The sequence below is a fragment of the Xiphias gladius genome, chromosome 3, assembly GCF_016859285.1.
Source record: "Xiphias gladius isolate SHS-SW01 ecotype Sanya breed wild chromosome 3, ASM1685928v1, whole genome shotgun sequence".
Lineage (NCBI taxonomy): Eukaryota > Metazoa > Chordata > Actinopteri > Istiophoriformes > Xiphiidae > Xiphias > Xiphias gladius.
The window spans coordinates 14,179,899-14,201,674 of NC_053402.1; the positions used below are offsets into that span (position 1 = coordinate 14,179,899).

Sequence of the window (21,776 nt, forward strand, 5' to 3'; positions counted from 1 at the left end):
TTCCTACGCATAGCCTATCCTTATTCTTTTCTATCCTCCATTCTTTCTTCCTTCTATACATTTTTTCCTCTCCATACACCTCCTTGCACTCTCACTCCTCAGGGTATTCTCACCCCTTTCTCCTTTGCTCCATCCTCCTACTCCATCTTTCCCCACCATGATATATTTCTTTCTTTCCTGCACTGTGAATACACTCCACATGCTATATACTGACTCCTCAATCCTCACTTCAGCCCTCCCTCTGTCTTTATGAATGAAACAGTGCATGTCAGATAAAAACAATAAAATTAATCAAGTCTCTGCTCTTCCTTTTATCTTTATGTTATCCTCTTTATCCCCTGTTCCACTGGCTTGCAGAGCTGCTGTCTCTCTGATCCTTTCTCTCTTTCATGTTTTGCTTTTCTTTATCTGGCTCCCTCCTAAGGTAATAAGCAGGGTGTATGGCCGGGAAGTGCAGAAGAGAGGGACTTTCATGTCCCTTAGCCCTGGGATTAGGGTCAGCTGCTCAGGGAAAAGTAATAAAGCCCCCAGCACCTACCGTCTAGCTGCTGGTGGATCCTGGAATAAAGCCATGCTCCTGCTCAGCCTGCGAGCCTGGTAAAGCTCACATTTCCTGTATACACCACCACCCTCACATCCAGCTTCTGTCCTTCCTCCTGCAGCAGCAACAACACATGTGGACTTCACTGTTTTAACTCACATAATCTATATATCTTTTGCATTTTTGCATATTTAAGTTATTTAGTATGTTCTTAATGAGGGAGCAGGCACGTCTTTTTACGGTGTAGGGTGGTTCTGCCGATTTTTAAGTTTCTTTTCCCCCCTTTCCTGCTATTCTGTGCCGTTTAATATCACTCATTTAATTAATTTTTAATTTCCATAATCTCACTTCGTCCCCATTAGACTGTCTCAGTCTTTTGCTGCGTGACAAATGATTCCAAACCTAAATTTATCATTAAATACATCCTTAAGACAAAACACAAATAAATTATGTGACTCAACATCCGGCGAACAATTTCATAAGCAGAAATATATTTATTGTTGAAAACATAAATATATAAATTATGATTATTGCTGTATTTATCCAATGGAAGCCCAAAAGGAAAGTAGTAAAGGCTTAGTGATAGTGTAATGGCATTTTCTTTAATCAAATAGCTCTAAGTATGGTCCCTGGTTTACTCAGAACACTGTCTTACATTGATTTAAATGTGAAGAGTGATGAAACATCAGCCTTATAAATATAGCACCAGTCAACTGATGGTTAGTTAATTCACAGGTGGGCTGTGTGTGTGTGTGTGTGTGTGTGTGTGTGTGTGTGTGTGTGTGTGTGTGTGTGTGTGTGTGTGTGTGTGTGTGTGTGTGTGTGTAAGATCTGAGGTTCACAGCTCAGCAGTATCTGATACAGCCATGTTTCAGTCAAACTTTGCTCTTTTGACTTTCACTGGACTCACCTCACAGTGACTCACTCTTTCGCCTTTGGCTGTTCACAAAATCTCCGTCAAACTTCCTCGTTTGGTGGAAGAGGAGTGTTGTGTTGGCCATGTTTGCCCTGTTGGCCTGGTTACACATTCATCACTGTTACAGGACCTGGTGAGGAAGTAATTACTTATTCCATCGGGGGCACGGGATTAGGCCAGCACTGTACTGTTTTCAGGCCACCTCAGAGCGCCCATCATCATTTGTCCTGATGGTATGTGGCTGCATAAGGTGTGAGCCCCTCCAAAGGGTGGAGCGATCAGGAGATTTATTCTCCTGCCGACAGAGGAGTAAAGACTGGCTAAACAAGGAGCCGATTCATGCATCTGTCGATTTGCTTTGCTCACTCATTCACTCTTTGAGGTTGGACTTTGCTCTTTGTAGGCGCAACATGTGTGTTTGTGAAGCAGACCGGGCGGGCATCTTCCTTATCAACGCTACAGTGACATGGATGAAAAATAGCATCATGTAGCAGAGAAACTGTGTGTGAGCACACATGCACCTGTACGTGCATGCTTGCACACTAGAGTTGCTCAAACATTTTTGTGTTTTTGTGCGCCTGTGTGATTGGCATGCACACACTCTACGTGCTATACGCATGTTTGTGTGAAACGTCACTTGTTACATAAAGGATTCGGCAGTGCTTATCATGTCTGTAGACTAAGCTACAGTATGGCCACTCAATATGTAGTTGCCATGTTTGAGCCAGTGTGTCCAACATTTTCACAGCTCTGATGCACTCATGCACACACACTAACAAGCACTGGCAGCCTTTTTTCCCTTGTCTATTCCACCCCCTGCCCATGTTTTTGCATCTTTTCCAATGGATTAAATACAGGCGTTCAACCACAACAAAAGAATTAAACATAATTCCTGCTTGAATATAAGTAAGCATAATATATTTCATAACAAAAATAAAGCATCTTCCTCTCACATCTCCTCCTTGCATACATATATCCAAACCATATACAAGACTTGACGTCATTCGGATATACTGTAATATAATAAGAAACATGGATGACAGGAATAACAACTAAAAAAATGACATTGGGATTGTGATACTGATGGTTACAAAGAACCAGACCACACGGGAATCTTGCATGTTTCCAAAATCATAAAAACATATTTTTTGTTCTTTCTTTTGTAATGGAAGAGACAGAAAGCAAACGTCCACATGTATAAATAGTTTGTAAGTAGCGGTGCATCCTTTTCAGATTTAACTGTACATAGCAGGTGGGCAAAGTCAAAGACCACCAGGGGTCTCAGAAAAGATTTCCTCTTTACTCAGAGCAAACATCCAAAAACTCAAAATGTTTGATGCTCCATAGAGAGTCTTTTGGAAAAAAAACACCTCCATAACTCCAGCAATTTCCATTGTTTTCCTATATCTCTCTTTCATTCTTCCTGTGTATGCAAGAGTCATTTAATCAGGGCAGGGCACTTTTATGTTGCCCAGCTGGAGGTCATCCACTGCTGTTTTGGAGTCTGAGCACCAGATTCCCACGAAAGCTTGATCCAACTGTTTCATAGCCTTTTCGGTTGTGCGTCTTGTTCAAACAAAGTCTGTCAAAATGTTCAACACAAATCCCTTTCATCATCTCCCTTCGGCCTCTTTCTGCCCTGCCCAAGCTCCACAGCATATTTCTCTTTTCTTCTTAATCAGCGGCAGGATTCAGTTGTCTGGGTAAGTGGCGTACCACAGAGGAAGTCATCATCACTGGTTATTGTTTTTTTTGTTTTTTTTGTTAAAAAAAAAGCACCTTTGGCGTCTTATTTATTTTTGTCCGTTGTCTAATCTTCAGTTTCTTGTTTTTACAGAAATGTTTGTTTTTTCAAACGAAGGATGCATGGCTGTGGGAAAGAGGACAGAGCAGGTCTCCAGTTGGTGACAACCTCTGCTTAGGTCCCTCCCACGCTGAAGTCCCTTGTTCTGATTGGTCTCACCTCACATCCACTTTGGGAGAGAGAGCGAAAGCTTGGATTAGCATCACAATTTTACAAACACAACACATGCATAACATCATGAAAAAAATTAACATTTTGAATTTTGCGCCCGATTGCATACATTTCTTTTATGCATTTCAAGCAAGCTGACACACACAATGTTCTGAATTGTGTTTTTCCAGATTTCAAAGACAGCACCCTTTATAGTACAAAATTTCACCAAAAGACACCCTCTCTCTTTTAGTGACAGAAAGAGGTGAGAGAGAATAAATATTTGTGATGACAAGATAATAAGGTGAAGGAGAACAAAAGCAAAAATCAGGGTGAGAAGGGTGTCTTTTAAGCAGACATACATTGGGTGCCGTCTTACCGTATAACAAAACAAAAATGGTGCACGCAGTCACGCGCAATCACAACATGGTGACACAAAGCAGATGTATGCAGTGTGCATGCTTAGCAGGCCACAAAAAATCAACATGCAGCATTGGGGCACAGAGCATGGTACGCCTTAGCCCTCCCTCTTCTCACTCTGATTGGCTGTGGTGTGATTGGTGACGGTGATTGACGGGCCCTCTTTGCGCCCTGATTAGGCCAGTGCAGTGCCAAAAGGTGAGAGGGCACCACAGTGCTAAAGTCCTACCTGTTTCACTTCACAGCTCTCCAGTGGACTTTGGGTAATGAGTGCAACTTTATTATGTCGCCAATAAATCCTTGCTGGGCCTTAGCTTTTTAGGTTTCCTTTTTTTACCTTTAGCCCTACGGTGGCCTGAAAACACAAAGTCGGGTAGGGTGGATAGGAAGGAGGGTTAAAAGCAAGAAGCAGGGTTTATGATACAGAAAGAGGCACAACAGCCCTGGGACAGAAGCAGGGAGCAAAGATATGACACACTATAAATACTTCAGCTGCCTTATCAGCACACATCACAGCACTTATCTGCTCCCAGGGAGAGAAAAGCTTCAGATCAAGGCACTGGTGGATTTATCTGCCAAGCAGCCTTTGGACACCCTCCCTTAACACACAGACTCGCATATACTTTCACACATACAAACACACAAGCTTTACAATTTTGCAATAGCAGGCCACCTCACAGGTGTGTCTGTCTGTTTGGAAGCAATAGTAGAAAAAGGTCATCCAGTGCAAAGCCAAAGAGCTAGACAGAGAGAGACCATCAGACAAATGTGAGGAAGGCAGGAAAAGCAAGACAATGACGTAGCGTTGAAGGCAGGACTCAGCCATACAACGCACCCTCAGAGGGATTTATCTGCAGAAAGGCAAGGCTGGGACAACATTTGGTACAATGTAACAATGACGCACAATAAATCTGAGGGCAACCGTTACCTGTTTCTGCTTCTGAGTGCTCAACCACATGATGTTGTGACGTGCACACACACTCCAGGTGGTCTTCTAACCGCACAAAGACTTCTTTCAGCTTGGGTCTCCTCCTCACATACTCCACCTTGGCCACCTGAAGAGAGGAAGAGAGAAAAGGTTAGCTACAGAACCAGCTCCAGCGCGATCATTACTCTTCGCCGAGAGTGTGTCATCAATGAATGCATACACTCTTTGCCTATCCGCTAGCATCAAGAGGCGTAGCACTGTGACTGATGACTCTTTCATAAACTGGTTCATAAAAAACGCCAGCGGTCGCTTTGCCACGCAGTGTTTGAAGTGCAGCATTCCTCAGAGGTTGATGCATTGGGTTCTGCTCACTGTGTGCTCTGTGGATTGTTGATCAGGTGTGTAAATACTGAATGGAGTGTATGACCCTGTCCAAGCAAACTCAAACAATGGGAGAGAGGAGATGGAGGGTAGGCGGGAGCTGTGTATGCCCTAACACCTAGGGAGGGTTTACTCTGGCGGGAGAAGAGAGGCTGGTAGGTAGCCCCCCCTGCTCCAGGCCTGGAGCATCCACATCCAGATAGACACACACCTACAATCCCTTTACTTGTCCTGACATGTAGGCTGGATTTAAACCACATTAATAATTCTCCATGAGGTTAAGAAAAGTGTTGCTTTACATGTGCACGCATGAAATACAGTTTATATTGTTTAATCAAAGCAGTAGAACCCCAAAAGGCAGCCCTTCCAATCTAACAAACACAAAAGCAATGCAGGAATTCCTATTCTTAAGTCGGGCTAACACTCTCTCCGTTTAACACAACAGGGCTGACCTCCGCATCCCACCCAACAGCTAGTAATGAAAAAGACCAATCCTCGGAGGGTTATGAATAGGCTATGTTGATTAAAGCTTAGATGGAAGCTGAACAGAGAAGGTTGTATGGAGGTTATGATGATCTTGTTGTGTAATTCAGGGGAGGTGGCCGCATGCTTCTCCCTCTCTGATCTGTCTGCCAAGGGCAGGTAACTTCCCCATCCACCACTGAGGGCCTGGGGGCTACATGGAAACAATATCCCATGCTTCACCTATCTTCCTGGTCACTGGACAAGAGAGGATATTGGCTGACAATCTCCCAATGCTCTCTGGTGTTATGAACAACACGGTTTTGCAGACAGCATGAGGCTCACACACACACAGACGGATCGCCAAAACTGATGAGGGGCTTTCTTCCTCTATCCTGTGATGGCATACCGCCAAAGCTGACTCTCGGCGTTGAATTCGTCATGCAGTCAAACGAACATACCCACATACCATAACATGCCAAGCTGCTCTTTTGCAACAGTTTCTTTCCATGGATAGAAGAGAAAAAAGAGAGAGAGTGAAAAGAGGATAAGCAAGCAGGGGAAGTATGCAGTGAGCAAACAGAGGACAATAGTGTCTGGGTTAGCGGTGGTCTGTTTGCTGTTATCAGGGCCAGGCAACAGAGAAAGGGCCAGAGCAGGAAGGTGGACCATCACTCTCATTAGGGAATAGTTGTGTGTGCGTGCATGCACATGTGTGTGTGTATGTGTGTGTGTGTGTGTGTGTGTGTGTGTGTGTGTGTGTGTGTGTGTGTGTGTGTGTGTGTGTGTGTGTGTGTGTGGGTGTGGGTGTGTGTGTGTGCAAACAGAGTGGGCTATTTAAGGAAGGGGGAGTAGGGACTGACCATGATCATGACTAGCATTAAATAACATCCATGTGTTACCTATTAATATTTAGTTTCTGGTTTACGTACCGGGAAAATTTAGCACACTACCACTGAGAGGATAGATAGAGAAATGGTCAAAAGTCTATTGTTATCTACCACAAGTGCAGACAGAATGACATGACTTTCCCAGGAAACCACCGCTAATATTTAATCAAATTATCTGACTGAAAAACAGGGCAGGAGGGTGAGAAAGAGAGAAAAGAGAGATGAAAGACGCAGCTGTCTCTGCGGACGGCTCTTCTGCCATTGGCTTCAGGAATCTTGGAGCTTGGGGGTGGTTCAGAAGGAAACCAAAAGAGTCAGCCATGTCTGACACTTACAACCGAGGCTGATCCTACTGGCTAACACAAGCACACAAACCCAAACTCTTCTGGCCAAACAAACAGCTATTGACAGAAGGATAAAGAGATGGGCCCTCTTGATGAGAGGCCCGGCAGTAGGCTTGTCTCCTTGCTCCTCACACAGCAGGGTTAAAGACACTCCCTGCAGGAGTTATTACAGACAAAAAAGCACTCACACTTTCATATTTGTCTGTGAATGTGTAGAACTTTCCTACTTTAAATCCATATTAAATTCCCCTTTCCCCTGTTTTTAGCCACTTCTTCACTTCTGTACAAAGAACACCAGATTCCTATCTAGAGTCAATGACTTCCCACATAAAACATACATCAGAAGAGACCCCCATGCTACAACGAGGGGCCCCACACTCTCTTTGTATAAATCAAACTTCTCTAAACTCCCTAGAAAGCCGAGGCCCTGAGAAAGAGTCCCCGGAGCGGCTGTGGAATGATATCCAAGCCAGAGGGTTGGGGTGAGGCAGGGGGCTCTGGGAAGTGCACCCCCTCGATTTGTCCTCAGTGTCTCCGCGCCCCTCTGTGTGAAGCAGCTTTGGGCTAATTGGGAATTCCCTGTGCATGAAGCACTGATGAGAGCATGATGGAGGGGAAAGTTTTACTCCGGCCTTAGGAAAACACATCAGGGATGTGGATATGCACTGTAGGCCATCAAGAACTGGAACAGTGACAGAATCAAGCAAAAATAAATAAAAATGTATGCGTTTGTTTGGAGAATGGAGGGTTGGAAGGTGGCAGGGTGGGGTGGCAATTCATCTTTCTGGAAGGAAATTAGGCAAGGGAGACACTCAGAGCTTGTTCCCTGGAAAAAAAAAAGCTATTGTTGAGAAGCTACAACTGCGATCAAGTGGAAGAGAGCTGGGGAAACTTCTGGGGAGGAGGGATGTTAAGAAGCTCTCTGTATCTCCATCTTGCCTCTGAAATCAAAGAAAGAAAAAAGGACACCCAGAAGACTGGGAAGATGATCTGCACAGGAAAAGAGCAAATCACAGAAGACGCAGACTGAACATCAGACAAAGACAGCCTAGACAAACTGCTGCTGCCCTCTGCCTCAACCCTCCCACAACACACAAACACACACCGGGGGCGGTTTGTGGAGAAGAGCGGACGCAAGGAGAGAATTGGTCACGTCGCTCACGGGATTGCAATGCCAAGAAGACACTTGATGGCAGAACACTCTCTTCCCACCTCTCTCTCTAGCACAGACACATATTATGGTATCACCATATGTGAATATCTATCTGCCTCTGACCACATCATGTGCTGTGCGTCCGCACCCCTCAGAAACCGAAAGAACCATTATGCAATATCAAATATCAAAGAATCCAAAGACGTGTAATCTTTCCACTTATTTCTTCCCTCCTTCCTCCTTCCCATGTCTTCACAGAACAACAGAACTGCGGATGAGAAAGACATTACTGTGCACTTAAAAGAGGGAAAAGTAAATAAGATTTTAATGAGAGAGCAAAAATGACAGGCAGGAGACTGACAGAGGGGTAAAATTAGAGAGTGGGAGATGGCTCTGTTGCAGGAGAGAGACAGAAAGAGTGAGGAGAGAGTGAACGACTATTTCACATAACAGACAGTCAGACTCCACGACTGAAGACTGACCAAGACTGACCACTGAAGTGAGTGGGGAAGAGCGAAAGGGAAGACCGGAGAGGAGGATCGAAAGGAAAATACAGAAATTAAGTAAAATATGATTAAAATATGGCTGTTATTTTTCCTACTCGAGCTGATGCATTCCAGCTGGTGCAGCAGTAGCCAAATTCTCTGGCTTCTGGCTTGGTCAGGACGCTCCCATGGTCTCCGACCCACCCCCACAACCCCCGCCGTGCAAGACACACACACATTTATACACACACACAAACTCCCTCACCCTTCTTCATGTAGTAGAAGAGCTGAGTGAATCAAAGGGAAAATAATTCACAGCTGCAAGGGACTTCAAACAGGGAGGCCCCTCATTCCAATCTGCCCCCCCCCCCGACCACCACGTAATCCACAGGACCCCTCAGACGATCATAAATCATGCTCACTGTATCACCGTCACAATGTCTTTTATTTATGAAACACCCCGTAAGTCAGTGTTCCACACAACCGCAGGGCTACAGCTACTGATTCCCCCAACACCCGGATCTGAGCCACTGTCGCTGAGGTAACTGTCACTGTGTGCGTTAGTGTGTGTGTGTGTGTGTGTGTGTGTGTGTTTGTGTAGGGGTCAGGGCCAGGGCCAGTGTAGGGAGATGTGTGGACCCCCACACTCAGCACTGTGGCTATATCCGCCTGGCCGCTGTCAGCCTCCACTTTGATCCTGCAGCCATCAACACTTCATTACTCTGCCGCCCGTCTTCCTCTTGCTGCTGCTTCACACAAATGGCCTTGTCCCTGCGCTGTGTTGGGGGAGTTTAAGTAGTATAGCACGGAGCGCACAGACACACACACATACACACAAACGATCTCCTTGTTGAATTTACACAGATGTGCACGGACGACCCTCTCCGACCTCTGCAAAACACTTATCCTTCAAGGGCCATCAAAAGTTTCCAGCTACTAACTCAAACCCAGTGAGAGAAACTGAACTGTGTTGTCTGCAAATTGACCATGCTGATTAGATTGCGGTACCTCATGAAGGCAGTGATAGTTGTAGCAGCCCCCTGAATAGAAAAATTGCAGGATATTAAAAATAGTGTGAAAATCAGATTATAAAAATACAATTTACAGCAGAAAATACTGTAATTTAGCAAATTTTTATTTACTTTGTGGGACTCAAGGGTATGATTATTAGCTCATTTATGCTTTCGCCCTATTTTTCTTTATAATTTCTATTATTTAAAGCACTCTCTGAACTGCCCCTCATTTACTATCAACTATATATTCGTAAGCAGAAGAAAACATTTGGATTACCTGGGTTACCATACTTATACCTCAAACTAGATCACAAATATCACATGTACTGCAGTCATTTCTGTACCTGATTGTGCTTGAATGAGAAAAGGGAATATGATGAACTTACAGACTAAAGGTACTGCAGAAGCCTTAACAGTTAATGAGTAAGAGGTTGAGTGACAGCTCCATTCTTTGCCTGCATCATGGCCTGTTTACTCAGCCCCATTGGAAGAACAAACAGAGAGGCATTTAGATTCACACACAGACTCGCACACATACAGATACACAAAGACTAATGTGCAAAAGAATGCAAAAAATGCACACGCACATCGAGATCATTCCCTAATTCTCCTTCTATCCTTTACACAAGAGTTCATCTATCAAGCCTTAGAGCCAAAAGCACTGACAGGACCATCGGACATACTGGAAGCAGCTGCAGTCGTCACCAGAAGGAGAGAAAATAAGATGTGCGGAAGAGGGGCAGAGGGAATACAGGAGAGATGATGAGAAAGAGGTGAAAAAGAACAAAATATGAGAGAAGGGATGAAAGAGTGAGGACCAGAGGAGAGGAGTCAGAAGGACAAAGAAAGAATTTGACTCGCGCCATCGAAATGATATACAGTATTAACTCTGATACTTATTTCCATTACTTCCATTTCCTAAAATATTTAGGTTGTAACAATTCTAAGAACACTATCAGACAATAACACTGAAAAATGGGCAAGATGTTCTGCCAGCCTCGGAGAAAATGGCAAAAGAGAAGAAGATAGCTGAAGTACTCACTTCGATGGAAAAGAAAGGGAACAGCCAAGATGCTTAGACTGGGGGAGTGAATATGGTGTCATTGAAAGTGCAAAAGGAGGTGGGGTGAAGGACGAGTCAAAGGAATGCTGGGATGATAGTCGGAATACATTAAAACATTTTCTCATTGAGAATTCAGTTTGCCTCTCTCGCTCTGTTTCCTGGACCTTTCTGTCTCTTTTTCTGTTTTTCTTTCTACCTCTGCCTCTCTCACTTAATCTCTTTTATGATTGCGGAACCATCTCTAAACGGCTGGCAAGACGCATGTCTTTACAACGTTCTCATTTACTGAGTCCTTTCCAAGCAAAGCATGTAGACAACACGAAAAACAACTCTTTAATGCAACCTACTTGCACACAAATTAAGTTTCAGTGATGTTTCAAAGTGCAAAAAAAGGTCAACAAAAATGTAAAAGCATGAGGGGAGGAAAAAGGGAGAACAGGAAAAAGAAAGAGAGTGACTTTTAAGATCTGCCCCTTCTCCTCCCTCAGGCTAGTCCTATTTAGAGTTTGCTTTTTTTTATTACCCTGCTACTGAACAGGACAGGACGGGCTTGTACAGTACAGGGCCTGTACAGACCCGTTCTCTTTTTTTGGTCCATAGCATGAAAAAGGAAACAGGGAGAGAAAGAGAAAGGGGGGGAATAAATAAATAAAGGTGCACTTGGACAAATGCATAGTGGCATGAGATGGAAAGAAACACAGCAAATGTGTTCTTTTCCCATCCTTGGCCAGCAGAAGGAAAACAAGTCAGGCCCAGGGTAGACAGACAACATTTTTAGCTTTCTAATAAACGGAGGGAGAAGCACAAACTGAACCCCTATTCAGACTAACTGCTGAAAGGAGAGACAGGAAAAAAAACTTGGCATGAGACAATGTTTCTCACACACAATGTGATGAATGTCTCCTGACCTGAGTTAGCCCTGACGGATGACCTTTTCAGGGCTACAACGCCTCTCAGCCCCCTTCGCCCGCTGCTGGAACCTCGTGGAAAAATGGCGTCCACGAAACCCTGCCTACCACGCCCGAAGATCCCTCTCCAGTCTGTGTGCTCATTTTGTCCTAAGTGTCATGAGGGGGACACGGACAAAGTCGCATGGATCGCGGCATTCCGGGAATAGCTGAATCAAGCATTAGAGAGCCTACCCCGCCATCGTCAGTGTCTCTCCATCCATCCTAGTCCCTGTGATCACAGACAGAGCTCCTATTGAGGATGACAGACACCGACTGTCTGGCAGATGGAGAGACAGACGAGCTTGCACGCAGACTGACAGACACACAGGGTGGTGCTGTATATCAGAGCTTGACTCTCTTACCGCACTATGAGTCAGCATGTCTGACCATAAACCCTGTGCCCTGGATGCAGTGCTGTGTGCCCCACAATGGTCGTCTTGTCATTGCAATCTCTACTCTGTGAATAAAAGAGGAGGTCAGAGAGAATGTCTTCCTATCCACACTGAAATCTCCTGACCCGTGCCAGTGTGCCAAGGGGAAGAAGGCAGCAGCAGGCGGGATTTGTATTTGTTCTATTACTCTGCTGGTCTATCGGGGCGGCATCTTTAAAGCCCTGCATGATGAGCAGGAGAGAAAGCAATGTCCCAGTGCCCATGGGCAGGAAAGATCATAATGATTAAAGAGCTGAGACAATAGAGTGCAGAGATAGACTCAAAAGAAACACAAACACATTTGGAGTGTTCCAGGCCATCCTGTCCTATCCCCCAGTTGTCTCTTACTCTTGCAGAACAGAGCGCATAACTGCCATACCTCCAAACAGAGCTGTGCAGCGGTTAACAGGCTGAAGTGTAAATACAGCAGAAATACGACTCAGCTCCAGCCACGGTGTCTCCTCTGATCCTGAACAGAAGGACATGTTTTCAAGCTGCCGATGCCCAAGAGCTTCTGAGACCTGTGCAAACCCCTTCCATCCCTGTCTCTTTCTCTTTGTCACCTCTTCTCCTCCGGGCTCCCCGCTTCCAGAAAAGACAAAGGTCCAAACAAACAGAGTGGCGGAATGGCTATGCAGTAACCAGTGACACTCAGACATTCTCAAGATACAGGAGACTGTTTTCTCTCTCTCTCTCTCTCTGTCTTATATCTGGCAGGAGCATCCCTCTCTGGTCAAGCCTTCAACAGATGTCCTGGCTGAAGGTATCAACAACCCTCTCTCCCTGTCCTCTCTCTCCTTCTCTTCCTCCCTCCCGTTGTCCTGGCACAGCCACCCTTGCCTCTCGCCAAACAAGGGATAGAGTGATGAGGGGAGAGGGTGGAGATCGGCTGAAATGGAAGGAGAAAGGGGAGGGGGCAGCGGAGGTGAGGTGGCCACTATTTCAGTACTGCCAAGGAGGCTCAGAGGAGCGGGGTAGAGTGAAATGAAGAGGAGCTGTAAAGGAAAGAAGGAGTAAGGTAGGAAAGCAGTGTGAAGGAATGCAGGTTAACCCAACCTCACCTCCCATGTGATTTACTTACCTGGTGAGAGGGAAAGTGGTGATTCGTGCGTGGAAGTGGGTGTGTTTGTGGAATAAATAGGGTGACCATGATATACTTAGTGTTGCAGTAGCAATTTCGAGTGACTGTGTGTGGATACAGAGATGCTTTTTAGCAAGTGTAGGTCTGTGAGTCTTACCTTAACGGTGCGGTGGTGCTTGCGGGAAGGGTGACAGCGCATGTTGCTGGTGTTGCAACAGCCCGTGCAGCGCTTCACCTCCACACAGGGCGGCCATATCAGGAAGTTGGCAGATGTGGGATCCACCTGGCTCCTGGGGATCTCGTAGATCACCGTCCGTGTCTTACACACCGCCGGGACCGCCTCCTCTACTGGAAGAGAGACAAAGAGAGGGAGGAGTCGAGTTAATGCATTTGGTCTGCATGAGTGTGTGAAGACATGTTTATTGAATGCGAGCACATGCTGATGTATGGTGGTAATCCATCTTTTTCACTCCCAGCTGCTTCTTGCATCCCTTTGCTGCTCATTATTTGATGACTCACTTGATGTGGGAGCTGTTTGTCTTACCTCAGATCACACCCAACCTGCTCTAAGGCTGTTAAGAAGACATGCTATCCAAAAAGCTGATCTCATATCAGCTAAGGAGCTTTGGGATCAAGTCGGTGAGACAGAAAGAGAATGCTCCTTTGTTCAGAGCCCTCACTGGGGTTAACGCGGCGTGACTAGGCCAGAAAACCTTTGTGTCCGCCGGTGGGAAATCTGATAATGGCCTTTGACCCTGTTGGCCATAGTGAAAAGAGGAAGGCAGTAAGCATTCATTTCAGATTTAATGCTCCGACAGGCACTCAAACCTAAAGCTGTGACAGAGAGCGTACAGTAAGATACCATTATATCGTAAAAGTGTGCCCTCACGTTCTGTACATGTGCATGACATACAGAACGTGAGGGTTTTTGTGGACAGCTGCCTAAATTGTACGCTGTGTCATTCACTTATGATACGGCACCCATACATGAAATACAACCAGCCACTTTATCCTACGTTGCTTTAAAGGCTGCACTGTTGGGAGAGATGTGAAGAACACACAGCCAGTCTTAACTAACAGATCGCACACTACATGGTATTCTCCATGCCTCGATCAGATATTGTACCGCGTGGCGTTTTATGAAGAAATCTGACTGAGAGCCCAGGCGAGCTGCAACTTGAACCCTGAATGCCTGGAATTTCCACGCTCAAGGATATATTTCTCTCCTGACGCGTGTGTCTTAGATCTCCGAGCCTCTGGCCAATTAAAAAGCTTTATGTCAGACGTCCTCTTCAACCTAACACACTAGACTTGTTTCTCATTATTGCTTGACTGCCATAAATACCAGGTAGATGTCTCCATTAGGGTTCCCTTTATCCACAAAAAAGCAGTATAAAAGCCACTAACTATTAGTTTTGTTTGAAATTAGTGTAAAGTGATCGGTTTCATCTCCTGAGAACTCATATGTCAGGGGTGATATTTAAGATAGAGGTTATTTTTAGGGCATTATGACATTGTAATACGTCGTGCCAAGTTGTGATGTATATAGTGTCAAATGAAATCATTATGCAACCTCTGAGCTGCACAGTGAATCTTATAGGATTCATTCAGTCTTACCGACACTCCTCTTGCGTCTGCTGTGGAGCTGGGAGCTCTTCAGGTCATTGTAGTGACCGTGATGACGGGAGTAGTTCTTATGGTGGTTGTGGTGCTTGTGGTGCTTGGGCTCCTCGATAACATCGTTTCCCGTACCTCGTCAAAATAGAAGGCAGCCGTATTAATAGTGTCACACAGGGAAGAAGCAAACACAAACACAAAGAAGCTCATTCAACCAATAAACCAGCTATGAGTCTGTAACCGCTGCTGCAACTTTCACAGTGTTGAATGACTGTGGTGGGCAGCTGGCTGGCCTCCCCAGAAGGCTGCATGTCATCCGCTATTGATGTTTTATATACCCCTTCCACAAGAAACACTGAGTCGGTTAGTCACACGACCATAATGAGATGGTAACTTCCTACTGGCTCCTTCTGCTGTATGCAACACATGCTTTGATTCCCTGAGGGGCTTAGGGTTCCCCTCAGCGTTCGGGCTGGCAGGCGGGCAGGCAGACGACTGCCGATGATGTCACAAATTGAGGTAAACAGTCCAGAGAACACCGGGTACAGGCAAGAGGCACGGTTTTACACAGACCCTGGTGTAATTGCAAGCTTTCCGTGTCTGCCTCGCTCGCTCATTTGGCTGAACTTTCCCAGCAGGCATAGGGCATCTAGACACAGGTGAGTCAGCATGCACCTTCAAAAACAACCAGCTTTCACAGACACACAGAGGACTAAAGTGGTCATTTGACAGGTGGTACTTAGCCCCCATTATCCCTGCACCTAATTAGTGGTTTTGTGTCTCTCATTTACCTGAAAATGTTTGCTTTTTCAATCATTCAGTGGCTCGGAAAAGTACGTGTTTTGCTATGCTGCACTGCTAGCTTCTTAAAACTCTCTAACTCCAGTCTAATATAGCCAGCTCAGCTTATTCACAGTCATGGTCTTCTGATAAAGCTTGCTTGTTTTGGTCCCCACCCAGTATATGAGGTGGATTACAGAAGAGTTCCAGTGCAGCAATAAAATGATAAAGCTTGTTTTAAAGAGCAGAGTCTGAGAGTGTTTGCTAAGTGGGTGGGTCTGCCTGTATGTAGGTACAGCATACCCACCCACCTGGAGAACACAATCCTACACCTGTACAACTCACATAAACCCTCACTCACAACTACACAAACTCCCCTCATTATCATCTTAAAATGTTAAAACCCAATGTACACCAGAACAACAAAGCTTAGCCATAGGCAAACACATTCCACTCATCCAGGTACTTTGAGCTCTGACCACTCATCTGAAGGGCTTTTCTCTACCTATGCCTGGTCCACTGCTGGGATTGGTTGTTTATTTGCCTTTGGATGCCTTCTTTTACCAGGCCTGTCAGGTTTCAACCCCAATATCGTCCCTCCAGTGAGAGTTAAGGGAATTTCCTCTAGCCTTTCGTGCAGTCAGTCAGTCAGTCAGTCATTCAGACAGTGACCCGGAACCAAAGGGTCCACAGAAAGGAAGTGTTGACTGCAGCTGATGAGTTAAGCAAAGGTCTGAGCAATAAGTCTGTGAGGTCAGTATACCCACATACAGTACATATGTCAGACACACTCTCCGGTGCATGACATGTATGTGCAGACAAACACCTACAATGTCTGTACTGTCGGGTGGACTCTTTGTGTCGGCTATCTGATTTTCCTACCCAACAACCTTTCAACACTGCAGGTCACTGACAGAACACCCACTGTGCTTTATCAAACTCTATTGCACCTATCCCTCTCTTCATCTCCCCCTGTCAGAAGAGGACAGGAGTGAGGAAGAGCGCCATACCGCTGGCCACCCGGAGACAGTTTGTGACAGAGCTGAAAGGGAAGGGAGGACATAAAGAAGTCTTTTATAGACTGCAGAGTCTTTTTTTCAGCAAAATAAAAGGACCTGTCTGTTGGTTTTTTCCTTTACACTAAAAGGAGGAACAAGGAAAATAGAGAGAGAAGGCAATCAGAGTGATCAGGCAAGAAGATGCAGGGAAAAAAAATTAGGCAAGAGAGAAATAAAGACAGAATAAGACAGGGTGTTAAAGAGAAAGGTGGAGACAGGAAAAGAAGAGTGAGGAGTTTGCTCCTCTGTTGGTTCCAGGTGACTGAGAACATGCCTGGAGCGTCGTCAAACTGAGACAAGAGAAAAGAGGACAGGAGACAGTCTCTGGTCATGAATCAGGCTTTCATGACTCGCAAATTACTCCCTCCATTAACTGAGGGCCTCGACTCCCTCCCTAGATGCCTCCTACACTCTTTCTTTCTCCCTCTACTTGTACAGACAGCCAACGTGTTACTGACTTGTTGTAATAAGTGCCACCAAAATTCTCTATCTGTCTCTCCTCCGTATTTCTTTATTGTTAACAGTTGCACAGCTGAGTTTACAAAGTATTAGTTTACGTCATTTGGTCCTCCCTATGGGTGGGAAGGCAGGTTGGAAGCACAATAAACTTTGTTTTAAGACACTGTAGGTACATAGGAAGTGCTGCCAACTGTACAGGAGGTAAACATGCTGCCAGCTTGTCAGAAACAAAACAGATTGCACAACAACTTGCAGCCTCTCCGAGTGAAGCGTAGCAGGAATACAACCTCCAGAATCCTCCAGCTCCTTCCTCCACCTCTACCCCATGCCAAGAGTCAGGTTCCCTTTTTTTCTGTCAAAGTCTTTCACTGAGAGAGATGAGAGCAGGCAGGCCGGGGGGCCGCCTAAGGAGGGAGACGAGCATAGAGAAGAGGAAAAGCGAGGACAAGGAGCACCTCGGGGGCCAGACAACCATCTGCAGACTTCAGCGGGGTCATCTCGTCTGTCAGTCAGAGCTGAAGACACCGTCCTCGCAACACATGTGCATATAGACAAATGCGAGCCTGCACTGAGCAAAGCAGCACTAAATGAAACACTCAGCCGCTAGATAAGCCCTGCAGGCCTTCCCGGTGTCCTGACACATCCATCTTTACAGGCTGAATTATAAAGTCATCCTTCCAGTCACAGAGATCTTAGATAAAAACAACCAAGTGCTATGCAGGGGAAAAAAACAAACTAAAATAGAGCATCATAATCTCTGTCTAGATCAATAAGAAACTAAAACAAAATGCTTGTCAGCATCAGTCCTTTTTAGATCTCCCAGGTGCCAATGTGCTGCATAACCTTACAGATATAAACAAACATATCTTAGTCTTTCCTTTCTCCCTCCCTGGTTGACATGCTATGCAATGTACAGTTCAGTCTATACTGGTAGCTTTACTGTCCTGGCCATCCGCAACAAAAGCTCTGAAAATACCCCTCTGGCTGGCGTCAAAGGTCTTTTAATGGGCTGGCCAGGGCCGCCAAGCTGGCCCTCAGACAGATTTATGTCCTCGTAATAATAATCAGCCGACTACTGTTACCCTGCAAAACATTCCTCTGTTTGAAGAAAGACATGTTAATTCAATTATAAACACCTCTTCTCATGCTAGAGGCACTCCGGGGAATCTATTCTGGGCTCAGCATAAAGTGGGGTGATCACCGATGTGGAGTGCAGGTAGGTTTGATTGTGAATTAATAAAGTCAACACACTAATGATGTGGGACTATTAGTCCTAATTGATACGTCCGTCAGAAAAGCAATCATGTGGTTATACAGAAGAATACCTGAGTGTAGGAGCAGTCCTAATGTTGCTTTGCTGAATATAAGTTTTGAGGTTACTAATGAACTATGGCCAGTGAGGTAGCTTATATCAGCTGGGAGTGTTAAAGCAAATTTAGCAATTACCTATTTGCATCAACAAATCCTCAGGGGAGAGCCCTGAATTTGATATATGGCCAGAGCCTGTGTAAATAGAGGCCCATGTGAAGGCAAACAGCTTCTTCCAGTGCACCCCTGTAACTTAATCTAAGACAGTCTGAGCCAGTCCGGTCCCCCACCACAGAAGAAGCAGCACCTCCAGGAACATGAATCAGGAGAAACCCACCTGACCTCCAAGCCACTCTCTGTGTTTACAGGGTGACATATATGTGGCGGTCTGGTTGCTATAAAGCCAGCCTATTGCTGGAACGGCAGCTGGAGGATTATGCGCAAATAAATGCCTGCCAGTGAAAGTCCACCTTTGTCACATGTGTACAGTAAATGCACCTATCACGGTTACTGCTTTATCATGCGCTCCAGGACTGCACTTGGCAGCTCCCCTGGGTGAACAGATCCCGGAGCAATTTCCTGTGCTGCGCCGTGGTCACGGGCATGTCTTTTGAGCTTGGTTTTCAGGAGCTGTACCTTCACTGATTCCCTGCCGAATACAATTAGCAGAATGTGCCAAAACGAAAGGTATTTCTCTGGTTGTCCCCTAAATCTACGAAACCTGCAGGAATGCCAACGTCTCTGCATCTCATTTAATCAAAATGTCACGCAAACATCAGCTTCTGCCTCTGTCAGCTGTTAGACACATGTGGCTCCGTGAATGATGTCAGCATATTATCAGTGCTTTCTGCGATTAATTATTACACAGACGTCGCCAATCCACCCAGGAAAGGTACTGAACATAATTGCGGTTTTAAAGGGCCACCAGGGCTTAAGGCTTCCCAGTTTAGATGTGACCTTTGAATAAATTTATGTAATAGTTATTTGACTTGATCCATAAGCAATCGCATGTTGCCTCTCTTAAGCAAAAAATATATGGATATATAAGTCCCCATCCCAAGTAATATTCAGGTGACTACCAAAAGAGCCATCTTTGCAGGTGACTCCAAAATAGAGCATCATTTTACGGCTGGTAAAGCCATACTGCTATAATCGTGGCGCAGCTGCTTTTAGTCCCACCCTTTACTACGTGTTGTTACATTAACAATAGCACTCTCACATGCACACAACATCTAGGCCATCAGGATTAAAAACGTAACTCGGGTCTGTTGATAGAAGTATCATGAGGCAGAATTTACCTACGGAGTCAATCTCCAGTAGCCGCTGGAGGTCGCTGATGCTGTGGATTTCACTGTGGGACAGTCTGTCTATCAGCTCCTGGGGAAACTCCACTTCCTTCAGGGGGCGGGGGACAAAGAAATCAAACAACAGAGGAAAGTTACAGATGTGTCGGGTCAGTGACAAGACGTTGCCGTAATTGTTTGCCTGTATAAATAAACGTGCGGAGTTTAAACTGTCCACAGGAAGATCAGCACTAGAGCAGGTTTGCAACTATGTGCCAACCAGCAAGCCGGTCTGCCCCGTTGCCAGACACTCGCCTCATGTAAAAAAAAAAAAAAAGGTGGCGCCGAACCCCCTTGAGATATTATGCAATTTAAGTATGCTCTGTGGAGGAGCAATTGCATGCCTATAGGATAATACAGTCTTTTGATTAAAAGATTCTGGTTAGTTCGGCGCACATCACCCTCGAATGATTTCTATTGCCTGTACCTGGCACACCGGACAATAATTGTGGTCAACCTATCACGCGAATCGAAATCGTGTCAATATAAGTACAGCTTTCAGTATTAATCGAAGGACGCGCTGGAGAAGAGATCCCAACCTCCCTCGAGTGTTGTTTCACTAATCGCGCTCCTCTGCGGATACGCGAAACAGCGTCCGGCCGCCTGTTCTCTCAAGGAGCCTGGAGCCCCATTCTGGACGACCTGCGCCCGTGTGGACCTCGGCTCGCCGCACTCTGCACTTGTCGCGGTGCCGGGAGCACCTCGAGCGGAGCAAACCGTGCGGCATTACAGGAATCGGGGCTATTTATATCGCCCGGAGCGGTTCCCATGAAAGCGCTCAGCCCAACCGAAACGTTTTCCCAGTTGGCTCAGGCTACAAACGGATTTGGCACAAAAGCCAAAAATAACTGCGATACGCGTCCAAGAGCAGGCGCGATGTTGGTTCTCAAAAGCGCGCAGTCACTGCCCCTCATGGTAACTGGAGCTGATGTGCGGTTTGTTCATTCTCAAAAAACGATTTCACATATTCGCACTGTTCTCAAAATAGCCTCTTAGTCTAAAGTGTCCTGTTTATTTACCTAGAAAAAAACGTTGCATAAGTTATAGGCTGATTAAAATGAAAAAGTGCTTCACGTTATGTAGGCTACGTGCTCACAATCTCCTTTTCTAGCCCAATTACAGGCTTTAAATCAAAACTCTTTCGCTTTGCATCAAGTTGTGGTGAAGTGTGTAGCCCGTACCACTGTCTATGACATGGAGCCGGGGGGGTTGGGGACACAGTCTGCCCGACCCCGTACCTCTCTGACTGTGTGTAGTCCTGGTAACTTTACCTCAGCGGTGGCCAGCAGCAGGTACGCCGTCCACAGCAGGACGTAACAAAGTGCGGCTCTCATCTCCCTTTAATTTAGAATTAACGCCAAACGAGAGGAATGTGCTATTCTGTAGGAGCCGCAGAGTTGCTCCTGGCCCCAGAGGATCCACAACCATCCCCCCCGTGGGGGGAGAGAAACCGGGGTGTCAGAGCTGCTCAACGGGCTCAGTCAGACTCCGCGCTGCACTTGCTTGTGAGTGGGAAAAGCTGAAGAGGCTGGAAGTTGACTCGTTATTCACTTTGGCCTGCGTCCTCTTGAACCAGCTCTGTGCGGCAGCTCGGCATAGCTCCTCAGGCACAAGTGGGGCAATCCCAAGAGCTGACACGCATTGCACTTGTCCTTCACCCTCTAGCAAACAGGCTTCAAACTTCTGCCCAGTTTACTTCAGTATCAAAGAAGAAACTCAGCCCCCCTTCTTTTGGACAAAGTTAGAATTAGACAGTATGAAGACGCACGACTATGTTTCTATGATAGTATTTAATAGTCCTAAAAGAATATAATCCAAACGAACAGGTCCTCTCAGAAAATCACAAGGGAGCAAGTTGTCCGTGTTGTGCTATCCAGAGCCTGCCTTGCAGAAGTCTGCACAGCTCCTTGACTGTGTAGGACTCTGAAGTGAATGGAGTCAGAGCGCCTCTGAGCTGCTGGATATAGAGAGCCAGCAGCTCCGTGCCCGTTGCGCCTCCCCTCGCGTCTCGGTGATCGTGCATCTATTCAGCTGAGGGGAGCTGGTTGGTTGGTTGGATGACTTAAGACTCAAGAGCATGTCCCCATCCCCCCTCAGCGAGTGTGTGTGTGTGTGTGTGTGTGTGTGTGTGTGTGTGTGTGTGTGTGTGTGTGTGTGTGTGTGTGTGTGTATATGCCCTTCAGCAGATTGCCCATTCAG

At 45.9% G+C, this 21,776-nt stretch overlaps 1 protein-coding gene across 3 annotated transcripts; it reads right to left on the minus strand.

Moving 5' to 3' along the window:
* Nucleotides 1-1,080: 1,080 nt before the first annotated feature.
* pdgfab (platelet-derived growth factor alpha polypeptide b) lies at nt 1,081-21,490 on the minus strand. Of its 3 annotated transcripts, none has more exons than XR_005707236.1 (7): nt 20,849-21,490; nt 19,533-19,629; nt 14,630-14,764; nt 13,170-13,357; nt 4,760-4,886; nt 4,061-4,186; nt 1,081-3,430 (listed from the first exon to the last, which is right to left on the minus strand). XR_005707236.1 is itself a non-coding variant. In XM_040124231.1 (6 exons), the coding sequence occupies exons 1-6, from the start codon at nt 20,909-20,911 to the stop codon at nt 3,417-3,419; spliced, it is 627 nt and encodes a 208-aa protein (XP_039980165.1). In that variant the 5' UTR covers nt 20,912-21,490; the 3' UTR covers nt 1,081-3,416. The 3 variants fall into 3 exon arrangements, 1 of the variants encoding a protein (XP_039980165.1); XR_005707235.1 differs by having other exon boundaries at nt 13,170-13,360; XM_040124231.1 differs by lacking the exon at nt 4,061-4,186 and having other exon boundaries at nt 13,170-13,360.
* Between the last annotated feature and the right edge of the window lie 286 nt (nt 21,491-21,776).

Coding starts and splice junctions, on each gene's coding strand:
- pdgfab (XM_040124231.1), bottom strand. CDS start 20,911: ATGAGAGCCGCACTTTGTTACGTCCTGCTGTGGACGGCGTACCTGCTG. Junction 14,765..19,532: donor ACTGGAGATTGACTCCGTAG/GTAAATTCTGCC, acceptor TATTTTGACGAG/GTACGGGAAACGATGTTATC. Junction 4,887..13,169: donor AGCACCACCGCACCGTTAAG/GTAAGACTCACA, acceptor TCCTCTCTTCAG/GTGGCCAAGGTGGAGTATGT.